Consider the following 19,922-nt stretch of genomic DNA (forward strand, 5'->3'; position numbering starts at 1 on the left):
CCACTGCATGTCATCGCACTTTAAAAAACAAAACAAAAACAACACCCGGCTGAAAAAAATATCAATCAAGAAAAAAAAGAGCATCAATTGAATAAAGAAAGGTCGTGAGTCATCTTTATTCTGTTGTTTTTTTTCGTCCCCCGAATTGACAGTTTGAACTTCATTTTCGCGCAATATCGTGTGAACGCGATTTGGCAGCCCTGTATCAGAAACTGTGCTACACAAACCACTTTTAGAGTTTAAACATTCGGGGAAAAACAATGTCAGGATTGGCTCTGGGTTTGCATTATTTGGCTATGGAAATTTGTACTTTGTTGCCAGGGCTTTTGATGAGCTTTCCTGGAGAGCAAGTTTGACATAACAAATTGGACCTTTGCCAGAAAGGCAGAAGTGAGAAATACTTGCCTCGCCACACCCTGTTACAACTTGCCATTGTTGATGGGACAAACTGGGTGCTCACACTCTAAGAATACACTCCGAAGAGATATATCCTGACAAATTGCAACATTGTGATTAGCACAAATATAATGGTCAATACGATGATGCAAATATTCAGCTTGGAAAGAAATAATGTTCATTTTCATTGACGTGTTTATAATTGTGGTTGGAGTATTCGGTGGTGTAGAACTGCAGTCCAGTACATTATGATATACAGTATGTGTGTAATAAATTACAGTGTTGAGGTTTAAACAATCTACAGTACCTTACTAATAAATCAACATTTGATTAATCTAAATGCGAAAAATACTTTAAAGGCTATCTCATAAATATATGCAAACTATATATAGCAGTTACATCATGAAATAATGAAGTTTTACTTGACGCGGTAATTGTTTTTTCTACTTGTACACTATGCCTTGAGTCATTTGGTCTAATGACTGAACATCTCCTCCTTGTGGTGATTCTGTTAGCTCACGGCAAGCCCAACTTTCCATAACATGAGATGAAAATCAAATTCACAGTCTCAAATTTTTGTCCCAAAATTTCAAGATGTTCCTCCAGGCATCTTCTTGCGCAACAGCGTGAGGTGCAGTGTGACCTCCCCACAGAGCGACTACTGCAGGAGAAACACAGGACATTACTCAAGTTGTTTTTACTTGACAACAAGAATTAAAAAAAAAAAAAAAACTGAATACTGTAGTAATTTTGGAGATCTCACTTTTTTCTGGTTTGACCCTCCATACAGACGATCTTGCATGTGGTGTGTAAGGTGGTTCTATCAGGTGGCCAGTGCCAGGATATGACAAACAGGTATACAGGTGGGATTTACCAGCTGTTTTCAGGACATCCGCAATCTAAAAAGTACATTACTGCATTAAACGTAAATGTAGGGCCAGATCTACCAAGAAGCGGTAAACTCATATCAATGTACCAGGTTTGAATTCTCAGTAGTTGGAAAATTTTGGTCATCTTTACCCAAAATGTACATCAGCGGGCAGGCTAGGTTCTCCAACTGCAAGGACGAGAGACATTTCAAGCGTTTTACCCCGCCTATTAATTCATACTCACCAAGGGGGTCTTCACATCACCTTTACTTGGGTCCCAGGGCAGAAGTTTTTGGGTGAAAACACGTCCTTAAAACTGAGATGGCCGGCCTCATCCCGTGGCCAGAATCTCTGGTCGCTGTAAATAATGATTTAAAAGAAAACATTATATTGTTTGGAAATGTTTAGTCATATTTAGTCATTTCAGAATATGAAAATGCAGATGATATTCAACAACATAAAGGGTAAACGTATGAGTTTCAAATACCCTTCAGATGCTTTGGGTTTGCAAAAGGTGTGTGTGAGGTCAAAGTTGCTTCCTGTTGGACCATTTATGCAAACTACACAGGATGGCTAGAGAATAGTGAGGTTTCAGAATATTAGACAAACTCCGTCTGTCAGATGAAACATGCTACTACACAGGGTGTGAGAACTATTATGTAAATACTAATAATAGTACTTTAAAATATACCGTACTATTCTCTGCATAACTTTGTTACATACATTTACATCAGAGCGCGTGGCCATCCGGAGGGCTAAGTAGACGCCATAGGAGAGGCCAATGATACCAATTCGATCACTACAGATCTGAGGATGGTTCCGAAGCAAATCGACTGCTTTCTGTATAACGGGGAGAAAAAAAAAAATTAGACAATTAATTGATTGGGTTCTGTTCGTCTGTGGCATTATTTTTCTTATTTGATTAACATCATCATATGATTTCAAACCACTGTGCCATGAAGCGTGAACATATTATCTGTTGCAAGAGATCACAGAATTTCACTTTACTGCCCAAAAACGGATTCCATTTACGACAACTAATCCATCTTTACTCATTTATCCATGCCAGCAATATACATATTGACAGAGAGAACGATTATTGTTACCTTAAAAAGGTAGCATCCAATTTTTTTCTTCATATAATCCTTAAAAAATGTCTAGTAGTCATACAGTTTTATTACAGATGTACTGGTCACCATTTGTCCTTTGTCACTTGAGATTTCAAACAAGTTTTGAATATGTTGCTAAAGTGTGACCCAAATGAAGAAGGAATTATGGATATACAATAATATTGGCACGCATAGAAAACTGGTGAGCCTTAATTTCTTTCCTTTTTGTCAAAAACAAATTGAGACATCTTGCCTTCATATATGCATCGGAAGTGTTAATATCCAGTTGGACTGTCAAATCTTTGTGTTCCATGAAGGCGATGGAGAAGCTCGCAAAGCCCCTGGAAGCAGTCAAGGCTGAGCGGTACTCCACTAGTCCTCCACCCATACCCCACAAGTCCAACACGACTGGAAACCTGCCTGGGCCTGTCGAGAATATGCGAGTACCAAAATCAGAGAAAACACTTTGAAGCGAGTCAATTTTGTGATCACATTTGTGCTCACCTGGTGGTAAGAATAACGTTCCCACCACTCCATTTTGACGAATGTCTATTCTTTGAACGCCCGGTGCCATGTACCAGCGCTCGGTGGTTGCAACGGCCACCTCAGCGCTTTTTCGCTCTCTGGGAGAAACGTGACCCTCCAGCAAGGAAATGTTCACAATGAGTGGAATCTCGACATTCTTCTTCCGCAACCTTTACAAAAGATACGAGTCATTTTCTACACATTCATAACAAATTCTTAATAAATATTACCTGTGTGACTTGATGTGACTTGATAATTTTTTTAAATCCCTTTTTTTTTCTATTTTTAATCTCTAACTTTGTTTTCTGTATGTTGATTCGAGCTGTTTGCATGCATCAGGCTTGTTGTGCTTAAGTTGTTGGGTGTTGAACACAAAGGTCAATCACACCAGGAAGTGGACACTGATTAACTATCATTTTTTTGACATACATAACCTGACAGGTTCCTGTTATGGAAGTTTGCTTCCCACAGAAGTAGCTCAAGTTTAGCTTAGCACATAAATGAAAAGCACCCAGCTGCGATTGCAGCCACAGCTAACGATAGCAACAAAGATGCTAATGTAGCAAGCCAGAGCAAAGCTATTTGCCAAACTAAACTCAAGAACAGCCCACATTTGATCAAGTCTGCGACTGACTGGATAGACAATGTTTTATTTTAACGTTCTAATTATTTGCTAATCGACAAAAGCAAACAGCATCGGTTTGCCAGCACTTGCAACTCGCCTCAAATACAACAGAAGGCAATGCATCTGTTTAAGAAAATAAACTACTTTTATGTTGGCGCATATCATTCTTTTGATCTGCCACAATAACAAAACTATATCAAAAGAAAAAAAAAGCACTAAAATGGATACAACCAAATCAGCTATTATTGACTACTTCAATAACCAATTAATATGTCAATTATTTTGTCATTAAATTGATGAATCAAACAATCAGTCAATTATTTTGTCATTAAATTGATGAATCAACTTTAAAAATAAACAATGATTTCTTTTGCGTGCCTTTTTTCAAAAGCAGGACATTTTCTCAAGATGAGAATGGAGACAAAAGCAAGTTGCTATTTTTTTTTAATTGTTCCATTATTAGTTTGGTCTGTAACATGTCAAAGAAAATAGCTAAAATATTGCTAGTTTTTCAAAGTAAAACAATGCTTGTATATATCTTAATCTGATTTGACAACGCTAATCAGTCTGCTTTCACTGCTTTCAACTGAATAAATCTGAATATTTACTATGAAGGGGCTAAAATTGTTAGATCTTGAAACAATTAATCTATTGTCAAAAATAATGATTTAATTAATTTAATTGATTAGTTATTCATTAATAAATGAGACGTCACACCTTTAAGTAGAACTATTTACTTGTCATAAAAATATACTAAACAAAATTAAGGCTGGAGCCAGTTCATACAGCACTCTGCAAAAGCTTAAGGGCACTACTTTATATGATTCCAACTTCTAGAAAATGGAACTGTAATGTGCCTGTGTTGTCTTCAATCATGAGCAGAAAAGGAATGAGATGAGTTTTTGTCCACCTGCCTTAAATCTTCCCTTTCCCCAGGAGCCGGCTTCAGGGCCCAGAAGAGACCCATTGGCTCACGTCCCAAATATGAACCACCCACGGAATGATCCCGAGCCACTGTCGAAACCACAAGAGGAAAGGTAAGAACTTGCGATCCATTTAAAAAGCCAGGCCAATCCTGTGAACAACTCATTCAATGCCGTTGACGGCTAGCGACGTCAAAAATCCTTTTTAAGTTGGCTAACAGTGAATGAGATATGCATGTTTCAGTTTACAAGACATTTCAAATGCATGAAATATCCTCCTGAGATCCAGCCTATTCATTTGTGTATATCTTTTGACTCGTTTCCATCTCATTTTTGCTCCTTTTCAACTCCTTTTCAGTTATCCTACAAAGCCCTAGTGTGCTCAGTAGAGGACATTTATAATAATATCTCTTGTGTTTGGGTGGGATGTAGTTAACATTCCTGTCTTGCTGAGACAACGTGGACACAAATAGGCTAGCTCTCATGGAGATGTAGCTTCTAATTAACAGTATGTGTTCAACGTGACTCACGGTCGATAGTGCCATCTGCACTCGTATTGTAGTGGCCAAAAGATTCCCACAGGTCACCATCCTCACTGCGCATTTGTGCGCACAATGTAACCGGATGGTGCGGTGGCATAAAACCTGCCTTTACACTGATTGGATCATCCACCAGGCCTCGGGCTGGAGCGGCTATCAGTACAGGAGCTGGACTGGTACTGGTCCCCAAATGCATGGCTGGTGGAGACAAATGTGTAATGTTCAGTTATTGAGTACAAAATGGGCCAGGTGCATGAAAATAGTGGCCTTGGAAGTCAGCGGGCTTATCAAATCAAATATGGCTTTGGCAAATGTGGCTGAGCAATCTGACCATCATGGAGATCTATGCAGTAAGAATGGATATTAAACAGTCCACTCAGCGGCACAACAGCTGCTGTTGAAGTTGTCTAAACAAAGAAATCCAGAACAACCTCAAATCAAACTTATCTTAAACCCGAGGCTTGTTCTGTGTCCTTAGCAATCAGGAATATGAAAAGTTTGTGTCAAGATTATGTGGATGACACAAAACTAACATTTGTGCAGTACCCTGTCTGTATTTTTCTTACCTCCAGCACTATGCAACCAGCAAGATTTCCTGCCAACAAGTGGACTCAGATGCTTTCCAACGAGATGCCGGTATGCTGCCACTCGCCCGTGAGCCCCAATCATGATCAGTCTTTCCTGGAAATGGACAAAAGTGGAAAAAAAAGAAACAATCCTGTGATGTGTTTGAACAGCTTTCAGCAAGGATTACAGACAGGCTAACTGCGTTAACCTCAAAATGACTGTGAAGAGTTAATGTGCTCCATAGCTTGAAATGAACCTTGACCCCTTACTCCCCTGTGTTGTCAGTGAAACAAAAAAAAAGATAATACTTGAGGAAGAGGTAAGATTGGAATCCAACCCTTTTAAATTCACTTCCATCCATGCATTTACACATTCTGAGTTAATTTTGCTGTTATAGTTGTGCAATATATACAAAAACGTATTTCACAATACTGATCATCTGATATCCTATTAACAATACAGATTCTGTTATAGTGGAATTCATGGTTGCTTTTAGTCCATTGTGGGAAGTGCTAAAGCACCCCTAGATTGAATCTCAACATGCCTAAAATTTAAGAGATTCTTATGTTTTTTTTTTTAAGTCCGTCCTTTTTAAGTAAGATAGAGAGGTGTGTTAATATAGGGTATTTGGTTTATAACAAAACTACAGTAACCACCCCCCTGTAAAATGGTTTGCTTTACCTAATTTCTCCCACCTCACCCCTACGTGCTGCCTTTCAATGATTATACAGGCAACACAGTCATGCTGTAAGCAGTACAGATAAGAATTAAACGAGAATATGTAAGTTGTGTGCATAACAAAAACCTACTGCAAATGTACAGGATAATACAGAGAGTCTTACCTTGACACTATTCACCAGTGTTGCTTTGGTCCAGATGTTTGGATAGGATTATCAGCAAAATGCAGCTAAACTCCTGATAGTTATTCTTATGAGATCACACTTGTCAGTAAGTCAGAGAGCTATGCAGAACCTGCTTTAACCTGTCAGAGGTTTGTATTTTTTATAGTGGGGAAACCGGTATCGGCTCGTTTTTCACATTAATGTAAGTGTCACACACCCTTTTAAGAAGGAGCAGGCACATTTGTAAAAAACAAACAAAAAAAACAAACAAAAAAAACAGTTCCTCTGTAATGACCGACTGTCATATGACGAAAACATATTATGGAAAAATAGACGTCAATAGGTACGTCATTATAATTGTCACCTCACTCAGTTATTTTTTTCAAATTTACAAATTTTCAAAAGTCTTTAACCGTCACTTAAGATGTTCTTTTTTCAAGTGGTTAACACGGATGACTGAAAGGACAGACTGCAGATGTTAAAAACTGTTTAAAAACACAATAATGCTATTTAGTGGACGTGATTGCTAATTGCAGTCTACTTCATACATTGAACTTACATGCTGTTTTGTGAGTATGCTGCCTAATGGACGTGGCTGCTTATTGAAGTTTAATGTCTAGAGGATTTGTTTTTTTTTGGTTTGTTTGTTTGTTTGTTTTTACTTTTAAGCTCATCATTTTAGATTGGATGATTGGATGATGAAACATTATCTTTTGCCTTTTGATTAAACCCTAGCTGTACAGAATATGTGGTATTTTTTAAGAGGTTTGGTTATTTTTATTGTACAGTAGGGTGATGGAGGTTTAATTTTAGGGGGATGCTTGGGGGGCATTTATTTATTTGTTTATTTATTATTTTCCGGACCTGCATTTCCCACCAAAATTTTACTGTTGTGACGGTTGAAAAAATACGTTAAAACAGATAAAAATGTTGAATGAAAAAGGGAATTACAACTGTTTTTTCTTTTCCTTTGCTTCTTAATATTTTGCCTAGGTATATTCTAACCAATATTTGATCAAAGTAGGTTGCAGTTACTGTATACGTGGATTTCCAGAGTAAATCATGTTATAATAACAATGTTTTCAGCGGGGGGGGAAAAGTCATCAGTAACGATGGCAACGTAAGATGGCTTTACCACTTGCTTCAGCAGCCTGCCGGATGACGATGCCATTCTGCTACCAAGTGGAAGATCATTTAATCGCGCTGCTTGTCACCGTCGTAGATCAACAACAAAAAAATAATGCGTTGTAGTTTGATATACCGCATGAAAAAAGGTAGTTTACACTTAAGCGACACCACTATATAAGTCAAATAAAACCGTGAATCCCAATAAACAACAAAAAAAAAAAATCATACGGCGTAAACGTTTTATTTTGAAATGTATTATATAGCTGCAAAGTTTTTTTTCCGGTTCAAGAACGTTTCCGGTTCAGCGTGGTGACTTCACTTTTGTGTTTTGGATTTGCCTGGTTGGAACGCAGGCCTGGGTTTTATCGATCGGTGTAAAAAAAAATCCGTGGATTAATTTTGTTTGTCTTCCATTCTAGCGTCATTAACCAGGTTTGTTCCTATTTTTCCTTCTTCACTTTTTAAGTATAAGTTTTATTTTGTTATTATATAGAATAGCCACTCTTAACTTGTACAATAGTCCGTATTGTTGTGCAGCTAAACTAGGGTGTAACGAATGTGCACAATTAGGTTTGCACTGAAAGTCACACAGTCGTTTTGTATTAGTGTATTGTAAAATATTGTCTTTTGGTTTGTGTGCGTTTACATAGTGTTGGTTGGTTGGTTGTTGAAGGCGTTGCAATGACCATCTGGCTTACTTCGGTTTTTGCCCCTTTCGTCGTTTTATTTCGAATGTTTGGCCGTCCGTCTGTAGTTTATACAAAACGACATTTCAAGCAATAAACTGTTTGTAAAAGAACGAGGATGCCACCAAAGACCATAAAATAGGATAATTTGCTCGTCGCTTTTATATCAAGTACACTTGACAAGAACCAAGACTAGATAACGTCCCGATCTTTGTATAACCATTTCTTACTATCTTTCAGTTTGTTCTTGTATTTCATTCTAAAATGTGTTAATATTTTGACAGAGGTGAGTACATTGTCTGTTTTTCGTGAGTAATACTATAAACGTAATCGGGAGTGGTAGATTTGTCTAAAAAAAAAAAAAAAAATACGTCACAATGATGCAACGCACTTCTAGCTGTCACTCTTTTGTCACTTCTTTAAAAATGTTATATTCTTCTGAGACCCAGCCTCTTTGTTTCTGTCCACTGTAATCGACATTAAGGTCTTTTGACTCATTCGAGCTACACAACTGATGTCTCGTGTTTGGGTGGGATGCATTGAACATCGCTATTTTCATGAGACGAAATGAACACACCAGTGAATAGGCTTGGCGTTAGGATCTTTAGCCTAAAAGGTCAAGTTGAGGTTTTACAGGGTACCTTTTAATCACAGGTCCGATTTATGATCATTCAAAGGTGAGCAAGGTCTGTCAAGGCTGTTTAATGGATCACTTATTTCCCTCTGAAAACCAGCTTATCTCAGTTTTTCAGTGCCTCTAGGACAAATAACATGTCTTATTTTTGTTAAACGTTACAATTGGGTTGTAAATGTAAAGTATGAGGTCTGTATAATTTGTTTCCCCCTTCTTCAGATATTGCAATTGAAGCACCGTGGATGGCATGTTTGCTAACAGCCGGGCCAGCTGAAAGCTTCCTTTGGATTGGCACGTTTGGTTCACAATGGGTAGCCACTTCCGAAGCTACATCTGGGACCCCGTTCTCATTGTGTTTCAAATCGTCTTGATGCAGTGCATCTACTACAGCTTTCTTGGCTTGTGGTTGGTAGGAGTGGACAGTCTGCTTCCGACACATGGCTCATTGGACCAGATCTTCAGCTATGAAGTGAGTGGCCTTCATTTCAACTTGTTAATATTGTGTGTGTGTGTGTGTGTGTGTATATATATATATATATATATATATATATATATATATATATATATATATATATATATATATATATATATATATATATAGATAGATAGATAGATATGTAGTGTTCTATATATATATATATATAATATATATATATATATATATATATATATATATATAGATAGATAGATATGTAGTGTTCTATATATATATATATATAATATATATATATATATATATATAAGATAGATAGATAGATAGATATGTAGTGTTCTATATAAATATACAGATAAACAGTATGTTTTGACAAAACCAGGTGATCAGTGATATTAGTTTTGAGATAATTACAAAAAGGGGAATTTTCATCAATAATGTCCGTTTTTGATTTTTTTTATTAAAACAACTGCCATAAGGTCTTGAATAGAGCTACCTACCATGTATTATATGTAGTTTACAGGGAATTAAATGTAGAATTAGGAGATATGTCAATATCTCAAGTTCTAGATCTATTGATGTATTAATATATATATTTTTTTTATTATTTGTATACTGTACTTGGTGACACTATTTTTTATTTTTTGTCAGATCCTTGGTTTTGCATCATTGCTGGGCAGGCTGTCAATGATGGCGTTCGTTTTGAACTCTCTTACCTGGTGAGGCTTTATGAAAACTACACTCACACATGTATAGTTAACCTAAAAATATTCAGATCATCATACATATTTTCAAATGATTTTATACAGAAATTTATGTAAAACAACTAGCTTCAATAATGAAAGTGAAGTAAAAGATGTTTATGATTTGTGAGAGCTCCCTCCCGTACAGCGCATACATCAAAATAAAAAAAAGTGCAAATAAATGCAAGTAAAATCAAAACGTTTATCTAAAAATAATGTAAAACCGAATGTACAAAAGGGTATGTTGATTTAGTGTGCGTGATCTCAATAGTTAAATCCAAGGACTGAGGAGTAGAGTTCATGTTGATGATGTGTCGTGTACACTAATAAGCAGGTATCTGGGGCAAGAAAAAATGCCTTGAGCATTTATTTTTTTAACAGAGCGAGATATTTGGATTACTGTACGAATCATTTCAGTCCTACTTCAGACTGCAATTGACTGCAAAATATTTCCCACCAAGACTTAAATAAAACACGGGATTTTAATTTGCCCATCACTTTTGGCCCTTTAAAAACGATAGGCGCTGATATAAATCATTGTAATTTCTATACCATTCACTTGATACGGACCTAAATACCTTCAACAAAAAGTTGGAAAGTTTATGTTAAAACAATGTTTTATTGGAAATCCATCGTGGGTTCTGAGCGAGAACGATGAGAATCGTGGTTGCAATACCTGTGAAACTTCCTGTGTTTGTGCGTGTCTGACGTGAATTAATAATGACCGTATCATTGCTGCAGTGCTCTGGGCTTGTGGTTATTCATCCGCCGAGGGAAGCAGTGCCTGGATTTCACCGTCACTGTGCACTTCTTCCATTTGATCAGCTGCTGGATCTATAATTCTCACTTCCCCTCCACACTGTCCTGGTGGCTAGTCAATTTAGCCTGTATGGCATTGATGGCGGTCATTGGCGAGTACTTGTGCATGCGGACTGAGCTCAGGGCCATTCCGGTCAATTCTGGACCCAAATCTAACCTTTGAAGTGTTTTCTTGGCACCCTGCTGAAAATGAACACTTTGAGACATCTTGAAAGGACGCTTCCCAGGAGGATAATCTTCCGCAAAGCAAACCTGGCACATGTATCGGACTGGTCTTTGTGAATCTGCTCTACATTAGTTGGCCTATTTATTATTGAATCTTCTTTCAGTTATGGACAGTTTTATCTGCAGCCATTAAGACACTTGGACTCACAGAGAATGTTTGGCTGCATCTCCTTGAATTTGATGTCAACTGCTACGTTTTATTTCATGTTTTTTGTGTGTGTGTGTTGTTTTATTTTTTTGTGAACTGTATTTGTTCTCAAGAGGAAAAAGCGTTGTGTGACTGCAAACAGTGGCGCAAACATTACATTTTTTTTTCTGTAAATTAAAAAAATGTTAGCTAACAGGTAAGCAGCTAATCGTACAAACTGAGTTTTTCTTTAATAAAAAAAATAGTCTATGATTGAAAAAAAACATGAGGAAAGGTTTTCGCTTTCAGATGTGGGTATACTCCCTTGTGGTCAAGGTCAAAAAGCTTGAAAAAATAATTTTTTACCAAATATACTTAGCATTTTACACAACAAGCATTTGCTTCCCTCTTCACTTGTCATAATATATTACGGCAACATGAAGGTCTCTTTGGGAGAGCTTTGTCAGCTACCGGCTGTGTCCTGACAACACAATGTCTTTGTTCCAGAAAACGCTGTCACTCTTTGAGGAGCTGCAGCGTCAGGAAAAATCTTTTCATGAGACGCAAACAGTTCAGGAACCAGTTATAGCATCCTTAGTTATAGGGTTTTAAATAAAACCTCAAAGTTCCTCTACACTAGTTTAACACAGTAGTTCTTAACAGCACAGCATTAACATTTTTTTTAAGTTTAAAGATGTAATTCAATAATAAAGATGTAAGTCTATGACAAGAGAGACTATGTGTCATTTGAGCAGAAGCATAAGATGCGCAGCCTTTGGAGATTTATTCGCAAAGATAATATTTTTCAAATGGACTCAGTCTTTCAACTGCACGTGCTTTTAACAAATGCTGTATTTAAAGAGGAAGTCGACTCAAGTTTTCTTTTCAATATGTTCCATGCACCCCCCACGATTCTAAATGTGCCATTCTGATGCATACTGCATTTGTGGAATATGAATTAAGCAACAAAATCCACGTTTTTATCCTCAGTGGGTGGCCTTTTGTCACTAGCCTGAAAATGACATCACAGTTGCTCAGGTAAGAACCCATCATGGATCACTTTTTTTTCTTTCATATTTAGGTCATGTGACATTTTCAAGCTGAACCATGATTGGTTTCCTGAGCTCTGTGCAGCTGTTTTGTCCTTTTCAGGTGACAGCCAGTGACAAAATGGCCGTCTCCTGAGTCAAATTTGCTGCTTCATTCATTTTAAATAAACAAAATAGACTCATGGCGCTGTATAAAATATTTATTTGTTAAGAAACGTTTGAGCTGTCTTCTCCTTTAACAGAGTTTCAATTTCTTGCACACATCTTGCATACAGTTACTTGAGAGAGACAGTAACTGGGGGGGAAAAAAGGACTCAAGAAATCTTCAACTGCAGCATTATTACCTCACTCCCAACTTAATATTCTTGTAAAGTATTTTTATTCCTCAAAATTTGCTACAATAGTACTTTTCATTTGTTATGGGTCATATGTTTTTTAAATTGTTCACATCCAGCCCATCATTAGCGGACAAGTAAACAAGGTAATGATTTGACTCATTCACTGTCAGCAAATTGAATTTTGAATGTCTTGATTTATGTGTCATTTGAATACAAAGAAGCTGAGAAATGGACCTATTATTGAGATTTTAAAAGTGTTTTTTTTTTTTTTTTATTAAATAAAACTACCAATTTACAGCGTCTAAAGGAGAGTTCGTCCTAGTCAGGAAACTGTGAAAGATAATTGGTGCTTCCGAAGCCATAATCCTTCTACGGTCTTCAAACAAATGGCCAAATGCAAGCTTGCCCTGTGAAGAGATTCCACCTTAGGCCACGTTCCGTCATTTTCTCCCTCGACACTTGTCCAGTGTCCAGGTGGAAAGGAGCAGATGGGAGCGCACGGATGGATGGAAACCTGCTTGTTATGCTCCTCATTACCAACACTTTGCTGGAGGGAAAACAGAAACTCTTGTAAATGAGTCATGGAGAAGAGTCTCCACTCTATTTGACCCATTTCCTACTCATTGATTTCATTTGCCATTATTCCATCACTTTAGCTTTCCATCATCATTCCTCTGAAGACATCACAGGACGCAAGCTGTATGTTTTAGTGCCGGTGCTTTATTACAAACACGTGACTTTTACGCCATTATATTGCTTGTATCCTATACAGTCTCATAATAGTGTGCTTTTCTAGTAGCAAACAAAAACATAGATATTGAACTTACATTCAGAGGTTTACCCTAAATGAAATCATTTTTATGATAAATGGTCATGCTCTCTTGGAGTACACATGGAGGGATGAGTCCTCTCTTAAACGGTGACCTTATATATTGCTCATGCTTTAGGACAATTGGATTTCTCACTACTGCATACACACAATGGATGACATCATGCTAGCACCTGCGCACCCTAATACTGTAAATAGAAACAACCAGAAGGTTCATGCCGATAGGCGAGTGGAGGAGAAGGGAGGGTGCTGGGTGGGTGATGGATGTGAGAGTGCCGATGCGCTTTGGAGTTTGTCTTATTTTTTCAAGCACTGACTAGTAAACATTTGCTGGAGGTGAAATCAGCATATTCCCCAATGATCTGAAGCACCGCCACAAAACGGTCATGCACTTATAGGATGAGATAATTGGAAAGATACATGAATATCAACTGTTAGTAAAGAGAGCATGTTGACATTAAAAATAAATAGTGCTTCTCATTAACAGTATATTTATGAGACTATTTGTTGGTGTCAGTGGATCTATAAATGCAAATGTCCTAATTAAGACAATGCCTGTGGCAGTTTATTGATCACGTGTCAAATAGTATAGGTTGAGGCGAAAAATTAACATGAGACACCCTATATAATCAAATTTATGCAGAAATTATATAAACATACTCCAGAAGAGAAACTTAACACAATATAACACAGAATTTTTATATTAAACACAATATTAAATAATCATATTAATTGTGCAGAGTAGGAATTAAGCAGCAAATTCCACCAGTTTGGGGCAGCCATTTTGCCACTTGCCTTCGACTGAAAACAACATCACTGCTCCTCAGGGCTTAGGTAACGACCAATCACTACTCACATGTTTTCTGAGTGTGGTCATGTGACATTCACTGGCTAAGCTGTGATTGGTTATTACTGAACCCGGAGCAACTGCTATGTCACATTCAGTTTACATAAAGTGGCAAAATGTCCGCCACCTGAAATGGCTAAAAACAGGTAGAATTCACTGATTCATTCATACAATATTCCATAACAACAATATTGATCATAATACAGTGTTTCAACTTTTGAAGCTGCATATTAAGTGTTATTGTAAAGACCATTTTTGGGTTGACTTCCCTCATAAGATTTTATTGTTTTAGTCCTATCTTTAAATATTGTACCTAATTTATTGAAAATACTACAATATTTATATAAAACTTGTAGTGAGAAAATACTGTAAGATTACAAAAGCAGCTGCTATTGCTTTGGCTATTACATATTTATCTTGGCCGATGAAAACAAAATATAGAGTGACAAAAAAGACACATGCACAAAATTAAACACTTTTTGGCATTTTAGAAAGAATAGTGGAAATGTGCTGCAAAAAAGCGTTTTGTAAAAAGCTTGATTGTCATGACTAAACTGTACTTGAAAAAGAAGGGCCAAGATTTTCAAAGTACTGTATTTCCACGTTGTTTGCAGGGAATTAATTCTCTCTGAATATTTATTTCACATGCTCAGAATATTAAAGGAATGTATTTTCTGCACAGTAATTTGTATTTATTAGTTTTGTTTTTTTTTTTTTTAGAAAGTCATCATGAGAAAAGTGCACTAATTGTAGCCTCAGCAAAAATCCAAAACTGCTCAGCTCTACATAATGTGACTTTTAAATCTTCCTGGTTCATATGAATAGTAGGAGTGTGCCCAAAAAATAGATTCACATCAGAATCGGGATTCTAATTTACCACCATTCAGTATCGATTCAAAATGTCCCAAAATTGATTCATATAAAAAAAAATGTTTTCACCTTTCTTTTAATACTAAAAAGGCTATGAAATTTATAGCTAGCTTCAAAAAGTAGCAGTTGTGGTCCACATGTTGGTTCCAAAACTCAATATAAAATAAATAAAAAAAAAAGATTAAAACTTTGCCTCCTTTTGTTATTCTGTCTTGCAAAGCAGACAAAAGTAGTATGACGCTTCTTTGCACATCGATAGATTAAAGCAGAAATAATTGTTGATTGAATCCAAGCGAATCGTTTTTAATGGAAAACAATTTTGAATTGAAAACCATCCTATGTCTAATCGTTGCCCCCAAAATTATAATCTAATTGAATCGTGAGACAGTCAATGATCCCTACCACTAATGAAAAGTATGCACTATCGATTTTGAATGAATGTTCTGGGAATTAAAAAAAAAAAAAAAAGAGAGTATTTTACTCTAGAATTACAATAGTTCTCTGGTCTCTTCATATTGCTTCATTGTTTCTGGAGTCCCCATTTGTTATCACATTTGCTGTCCTGCTTGTGGTGAGTCCATATGTAGTGTTGGTCACTTCTGTTTTTTTGGGGGGGTGTGGTGTTTGTGTGTGTGTGTGTGTGTGGGGGGGGGGGGGGGGGGTATTTTTGATCATTCCACATGCCTATTATGAATGTTGTTTGGAAAATTCTTTTCTGCTCCAGATTGATGTTACGTGGAAAAGTTGTGTGTATCTTGTGTGTGTGTTTTTGTATAGCTAGCGATGGCTAGTGTAATTGTGATGTGATTTTAAAAGGTGGATTAAGTGGAGTAAATCCCCCACTGTTTTAGGTACAAAATGCACGGCCAGACACTAATAGCCACCATTTGCGCAAAGCTAAGCTAGCTGTTGGCAAGAGCGCCATATTGAGCAAACAAGAACAAGAGGAAGCTACTGCTAAATATTCAACCCTTTCTTCGAATGATCTTAAACTGGACAACATGGTGCCTTGAAAACAAACACATCAACGCATTGCTTTAAAACGCACCTAATTGGTGGGACCACAATATTTTCTGACAATATTATGGATTGATTTCCAAGATCGTGTGACTAACTACAGATACTGGTGTCAGAATAAACTTTGTTGTATTCCTTGGCTTTAGGTTGTGCTTGGGAAGTACCTAAGCGCTGACTCTTCCCACCTCCTCGCACCCCCGTTTCAATGGCCACCCTTACATGAAGGACCATCTGGGCCCGGTGGTGAGCAACATGGCCGTGAGCGGCAGGGTCAGCGCCGCAACAGGCGAACCCACGCTTGGAGACGAGCTGGGGCTACACAGGTCAAACAAGCTGCCCTGGAAGCGCATCTTTCGGGAGTCCTGCCTCAGAGTCTCCCAGATGGAACTGACCTCCTGCTGGCAGTCGGACAACGCCGTCAGGGCACACGTGTGGAATGCTTCCCAGTGGCTGCGGCAAACAAAGCATCATCAGATCAGCGCTGCCAGTCATCTGCCATATTACCCACAATTCATCCCGGTCGGCTGTCACCGATTCATTTCCTTGCCAATAATCCATCGCCGCGATGGATACGGCGGCTCGCAGTAAGTCAAATTGAGCTATGACTACCATGGCAACCGCTCGCAGATGATTATTGCGAGTGGAAATACTTCAACAGAAGGCTCGGGTGCAAATCGGTGTCTACGCAGGCCGAGGTGGTGGTGTGCAATAACAATGACAAAACAGTCCCCGGAATTTCATTACCACTGCGGCAGAGTCATAAATTATTTAGATGAGTGGCTCAGTGTCTCCGCACCATTCATCCGTCTTCTTCCTCGCGGATGATGGACTGTGCTCTTTGCTTTTGTCACGTGATGCAGAACTTCCCCGCATATGCTTTAGTCTGCTCAGTCATGAATCTTACTCTGAAATGAAATGTATACACTCTCCAGACGATTTGCGCTATCTAATGAGATCCAACGCAGGAGCAGTGTTACGATTTTCCCTTTCCAAACTTAATAATTCAGTTTGGAAAGCTTGTTATTAAGAAAACAAAAACGGAATCTTCATAACATTGGTTTTAGTACAAAATGGACTTCATTGCATAATTAGCCCCTCCAATGCAGCTAAGATCAACACATCGGTATGATGCTGTGTATTTGTACAACCTCGTTAGATCGGCAATCGTATTCATAATTCATCCATCCTCATTTCAGAAATGTACATATAGTTAATGTCACCTGCAGACGGCCGCCACTCCTCTCTCACTGGTCACATTTTCCCGGTAATTGTCCATGCTCTCCCCCAGCTCCAGGACACAGTCCGAGAAGTCCTTGTAAACATTCTCACAATTCACATCTGATGACTTAACCAGCACAGAGATGGACAGGAGCACTGAAAATACACATGCAGGTGATATTTTTCACCACAAGGAACATGATCAAAGGATGTAATAAAGCAAAGAGCTATCTTGCAGTACGGTGAAATCTCTTGGCAGTCAGGTAAATCTGACTTGGACCTAAAACTAACCCGCTGATGTTTTTTCTCTGACTTAATTGTCAGGGCACGGTGAAGCTAAAAAGAAAATGTGATATAATGGCCGTAGAACTAGAAACAGAAATAAGTATGACTTTAGAAAGCAGGTTGACTCACAAGCAGAATACTAGTTGTACTGTACATTTCATGTCTGTTTCACAGCTGAATGCCTTGTGAGTTCAAATCTGAGGTCAGGCCTTCCTACGTGCATGCCGTGTGGCATACATGATACGTGCATTTATGTAAACCACATTAAAAAGTATTTTCAAGCAGGGCCCTGCAGATCAATCCCAGTATCGATAGACTCCATAGTAAAGTTGGTATCATAGAGATACCTTTAGAACACTGTTTATTTATTTTTTTAATATTTCTAATTCCATCCTTGGGTTTTTTTTTTTGTGTCGGCCTGCTTTGATTCCTATGTTCATGTCTGCCTCCCTATATTCCTTTTTTTTTTAATTCATGCTTTTAATTCATTCATATTATTGCATGGTTAATTTAAAAACATGTTGTTTAATAGGAGAGTTGCTTAAACCACTATCGTATCTTTTACGCTAAAGTAGTATGTAGTACAGTATAGGTATTGAAATCAATGATACTGGCACCAGTACAGTATTTTCTTGGAAATAATCAATACCTAAATCTCAAGTATTGCACAGTTCTTTTCTGGTGCTGCGTTTGCTAAATGGGACAGCACATGTCACGTGGCGTGGGTGTGGCACGAGCCAGGTGGTAAAATCACTTGCGGAAGGGAAGAACGGTATTTCCAATACTTATTGCTGAGCACATGTTGATCGCCTTGGAACGTGTTTAACCCTCTGTAGGACGTTTATGGAAAGTATTGGGGTTGTTGTCCTCATCAAGTTTTGCTTTTAAAACGAGAACGGACAATTGGATCGATGATGTGTTGGATGCGTGGACTAGCCAAGCGGCCCCCGATCACTGCAAGGTAAGATTCCATTGCACGGTCTCAGTCTCTTTTTTTCTTTGTGACTAAAATTTACTCGACCCCCCCCCCCCCCCCCCCCCCCCCCCCCACACACACACACACACACACACTACAACACTACCACCCAAAAAAGGGAAAAAAGTTCAACGCAATATAGTGGCCCTTTGCAAATGTAAAGTTTAAAGGTTTAATTTTGGCCGTAGTTTAATGAATGAATTGTCTTGTGCTGTTTGATTCTTTTTACGGTGACGAGTAGTCGTGACTGAGTAGTGGATTGTGGATTGTAACTGCTAAAATATGTGTTTGATTCCCTTAACGAGAAGTCAGTAGTTTGAGTAAGGCACCTCAGACGTTTTATTCATCTTTCAATGACAAAGGTCGCCTGACTTTATAATCCCTTCCTAATTGCGATCCATATCTCTGCATGATATTTCTAAAGCTCTCATACATAAATCATTAAAGCGTTTCTTTTATTCAATCAGCCAATTGGGCTGCTCCATCGTTTGAACTTTGCTTGCCCTCAAGATGACAATTCTGAAAAATGGGCCAACTAAAATAAGCAACTGCTAATGTTCATATTGGGAAAACTTACAGGCTACTGCTAACGCAGCCCTTTTTAGCCCATTCTCTGCGTGAGCTTCATGGACCACATGTCTCGTGTGTAACATCTCCATCAGGCGTGTGGCTACATGATGTCACAATTATGGCTGCACGCAGGGAGAGTTAAAAAAAAAAAAAAAAAAAGAGAAAAGAAACATCAGCACGGAGGTAGCCGGACGTGTCTTACCTAAGGCAAAGCCGAGGATCTCCCCGATCTTGGTCGACGTGAACAATCCCATGTCATCCCATTTCACTCCGATCGTGCATCGGATTTGAAGAAAGGGCGCTCATGAAAGCGGACTTGAAAAAGAAAGGCGCTTGGCAAATCAGCTGCCCATGTATTATACGAGTCGTGTTTCAGTACAACACGGGTGGGAAAAAAAAGACACTCGGTGGGTGTGTGCGTAAAGCCCTTCCCTGCTCCGGTCGAGATGACGTTGTCTCCCTCATCGCCCCCCTCTCAGAGCCGGACAGCCCCCTCTCTCCCACCCTCCCTCCCGGATGCAGGAGGAGGCTCCCTCCTGCAACCTTGATGCATCAAAATTTAAGCAGTGATTTCTGATTCTGTACCAATCTTTTATCTTCATGGAGGATGTGTAAATAATAGATCAAAAGAATGCTTAACCTACAAATACGTTTTCCATTGTAAGCCACAAAACGTAACTATAAAATCTGATGTGTTTTCGGTCACATTTATTTTTTTTCAAAAAGGTACTTA

General features: G+C 38.2%; 3 protein-coding genes across 3 annotated transcripts; 1 reads left to right on the forward strand and 2 right to left on the reverse strand.

Moving 5' to 3' along the window:
* Positions 1–120: 120 nt before the first annotated feature.
* On the reverse strand, positions 121–6,529 carry LOC148418999 (peroxisomal succinyl-coenzyme A thioesterase-like). The gene is made up of 12 exons (XM_088422917.1): positions 6,396–6,529; positions 5,553–5,667; positions 4,978–5,184; positions 4,439–4,538; positions 2,879–3,069; positions 2,628–2,800; positions 1,989–2,105; positions 1,753–1,838; positions 1,530–1,623; positions 1,373–1,453; positions 1,160–1,295; positions 121–1,057 (listed from the first exon to the last, which is right to left on the reverse strand). Exons 2-12 carry the CDS (start codon positions 5,653–5,655, stop codon positions 957–959), a joined length of 1,389 nt encoding a protein of 462 aa, XP_088279043.1. The 5' UTR covers positions 5,656–5,667; positions 6,396–6,529; the 3' UTR covers positions 121–956.
* A 1,302-nt stretch (positions 6,530–7,831) lies between these two features.
* Positions 7,832–11,920, forward strand: sys1 (SYS1 golgi trafficking protein). Its single transcript, XM_088423965.1, has 4 exons — positions 7,832–7,955; positions 9,063–9,312; positions 9,928–9,995; positions 10,761–11,920. Exons 2-4 carry the CDS (start codon positions 9,151–9,153, stop codon positions 10,999–11,001), a joined length of 471 nt encoding a protein of 156 aa, XP_088280091.1. The 5' UTR covers positions 7,832–7,955; positions 9,063–9,150; the 3' UTR covers positions 11,002–11,920.
* A 1,357-nt stretch (positions 11,921–13,277) lies between these two features.
* LOC148419001 (neuritin-like) lies at positions 13,278–19,622 on the reverse strand. The gene is made up of 3 exons (XM_088423966.1): positions 19,392–19,622; positions 17,361–17,514; positions 13,278–16,590 (listed from the first exon to the last, which is right to left on the reverse strand). The coding sequence occupies exons 1-3, from the start codon at positions 19,441–19,443 to the stop codon at positions 16,356–16,358; spliced, it is 441 nt and encodes a 146-aa protein (XP_088280092.1). The 5' UTR covers positions 19,444–19,622; the 3' UTR covers positions 13,278–16,355.
* Between the last annotated feature and the right edge of the window lie 300 nt (positions 19,623–19,922).

The sequence above is a fragment of the Hippichthys cyanospilos genome, chromosome 9 (genome assembly GCF_059441005.1).
Source record: "Hippichthys cyanospilos isolate Australia breed blue-spotted pipefish chromosome 9, RoL_Hcya_1.0, whole genome shotgun sequence".
Classification (NCBI taxonomy): Eukaryota; Metazoa; Chordata; class Actinopteri; order Syngnathiformes; family Syngnathidae; genus Hippichthys; species Hippichthys cyanospilos.

Bases quoted from the DNA above. Each gene is read 5' to 3' on its own strand.
- LOC148419001 (XM_088423966.1), bottom strand. From the start codon at position 19,443: ATGGGATTGTTCACGTCGACCAAGATCGGGGAGATCCTCGGCTTTGCC. The intron at 17,515-19,391 runs GTAAGACACGTC...GTGTATTTTCAG, and splicing joins GATCCTCGGCTTTGCCTTAG to TGCTCCTGTCCATCTCTGTG. The intron at 16,591-17,360 runs GTGACATTAACT...TGTTTGCCGCAG, and splicing joins GGAGTGGCGGCCGTCTGCAG to CCACTGGGAAGCATTCCACA.
- sys1 (XM_088423965.1), top strand. From the start codon at position 9,151: ATGGGTAGCCACTTCCGAAGCTACATCTGGGACCCCGTTCTCATTGTG. The intron at 9,313-9,927 runs GTGAGTGGCCTT...ATTTTTTGTCAG, and splicing joins ACCAGATCTTCAGCTATGAA to ATCCTTGGTTTTGCATCATT. The intron at 9,996-10,760 runs GTGAGGCTTTAT...TCATTGCTGCAG, and splicing joins GTTTTGAACTCTCTTACCTG to TGCTCTGGGCTTGTGGTTAT.
- LOC148418999 (XM_088422917.1), bottom strand. From the start codon at position 5,655: ATGATTGGGGCTCACGGGCGAGTGGCAGCATACCGGCATCTCGTTGGA. The intron at 5,185-5,552 runs GTAAGAAAAATA...TGTCTCCACCAG, and splicing joins CTGGTTGCATAGTGCTGGAG to CCATGCATTTGGGGACCAGT. The intron at 4,539-4,977 runs GTGAGTCACGTT...TGGTTTCGACAG, and splicing joins TGCAGATGGCACTATCGACC to TGGCTCGGGATCATTCCGTG.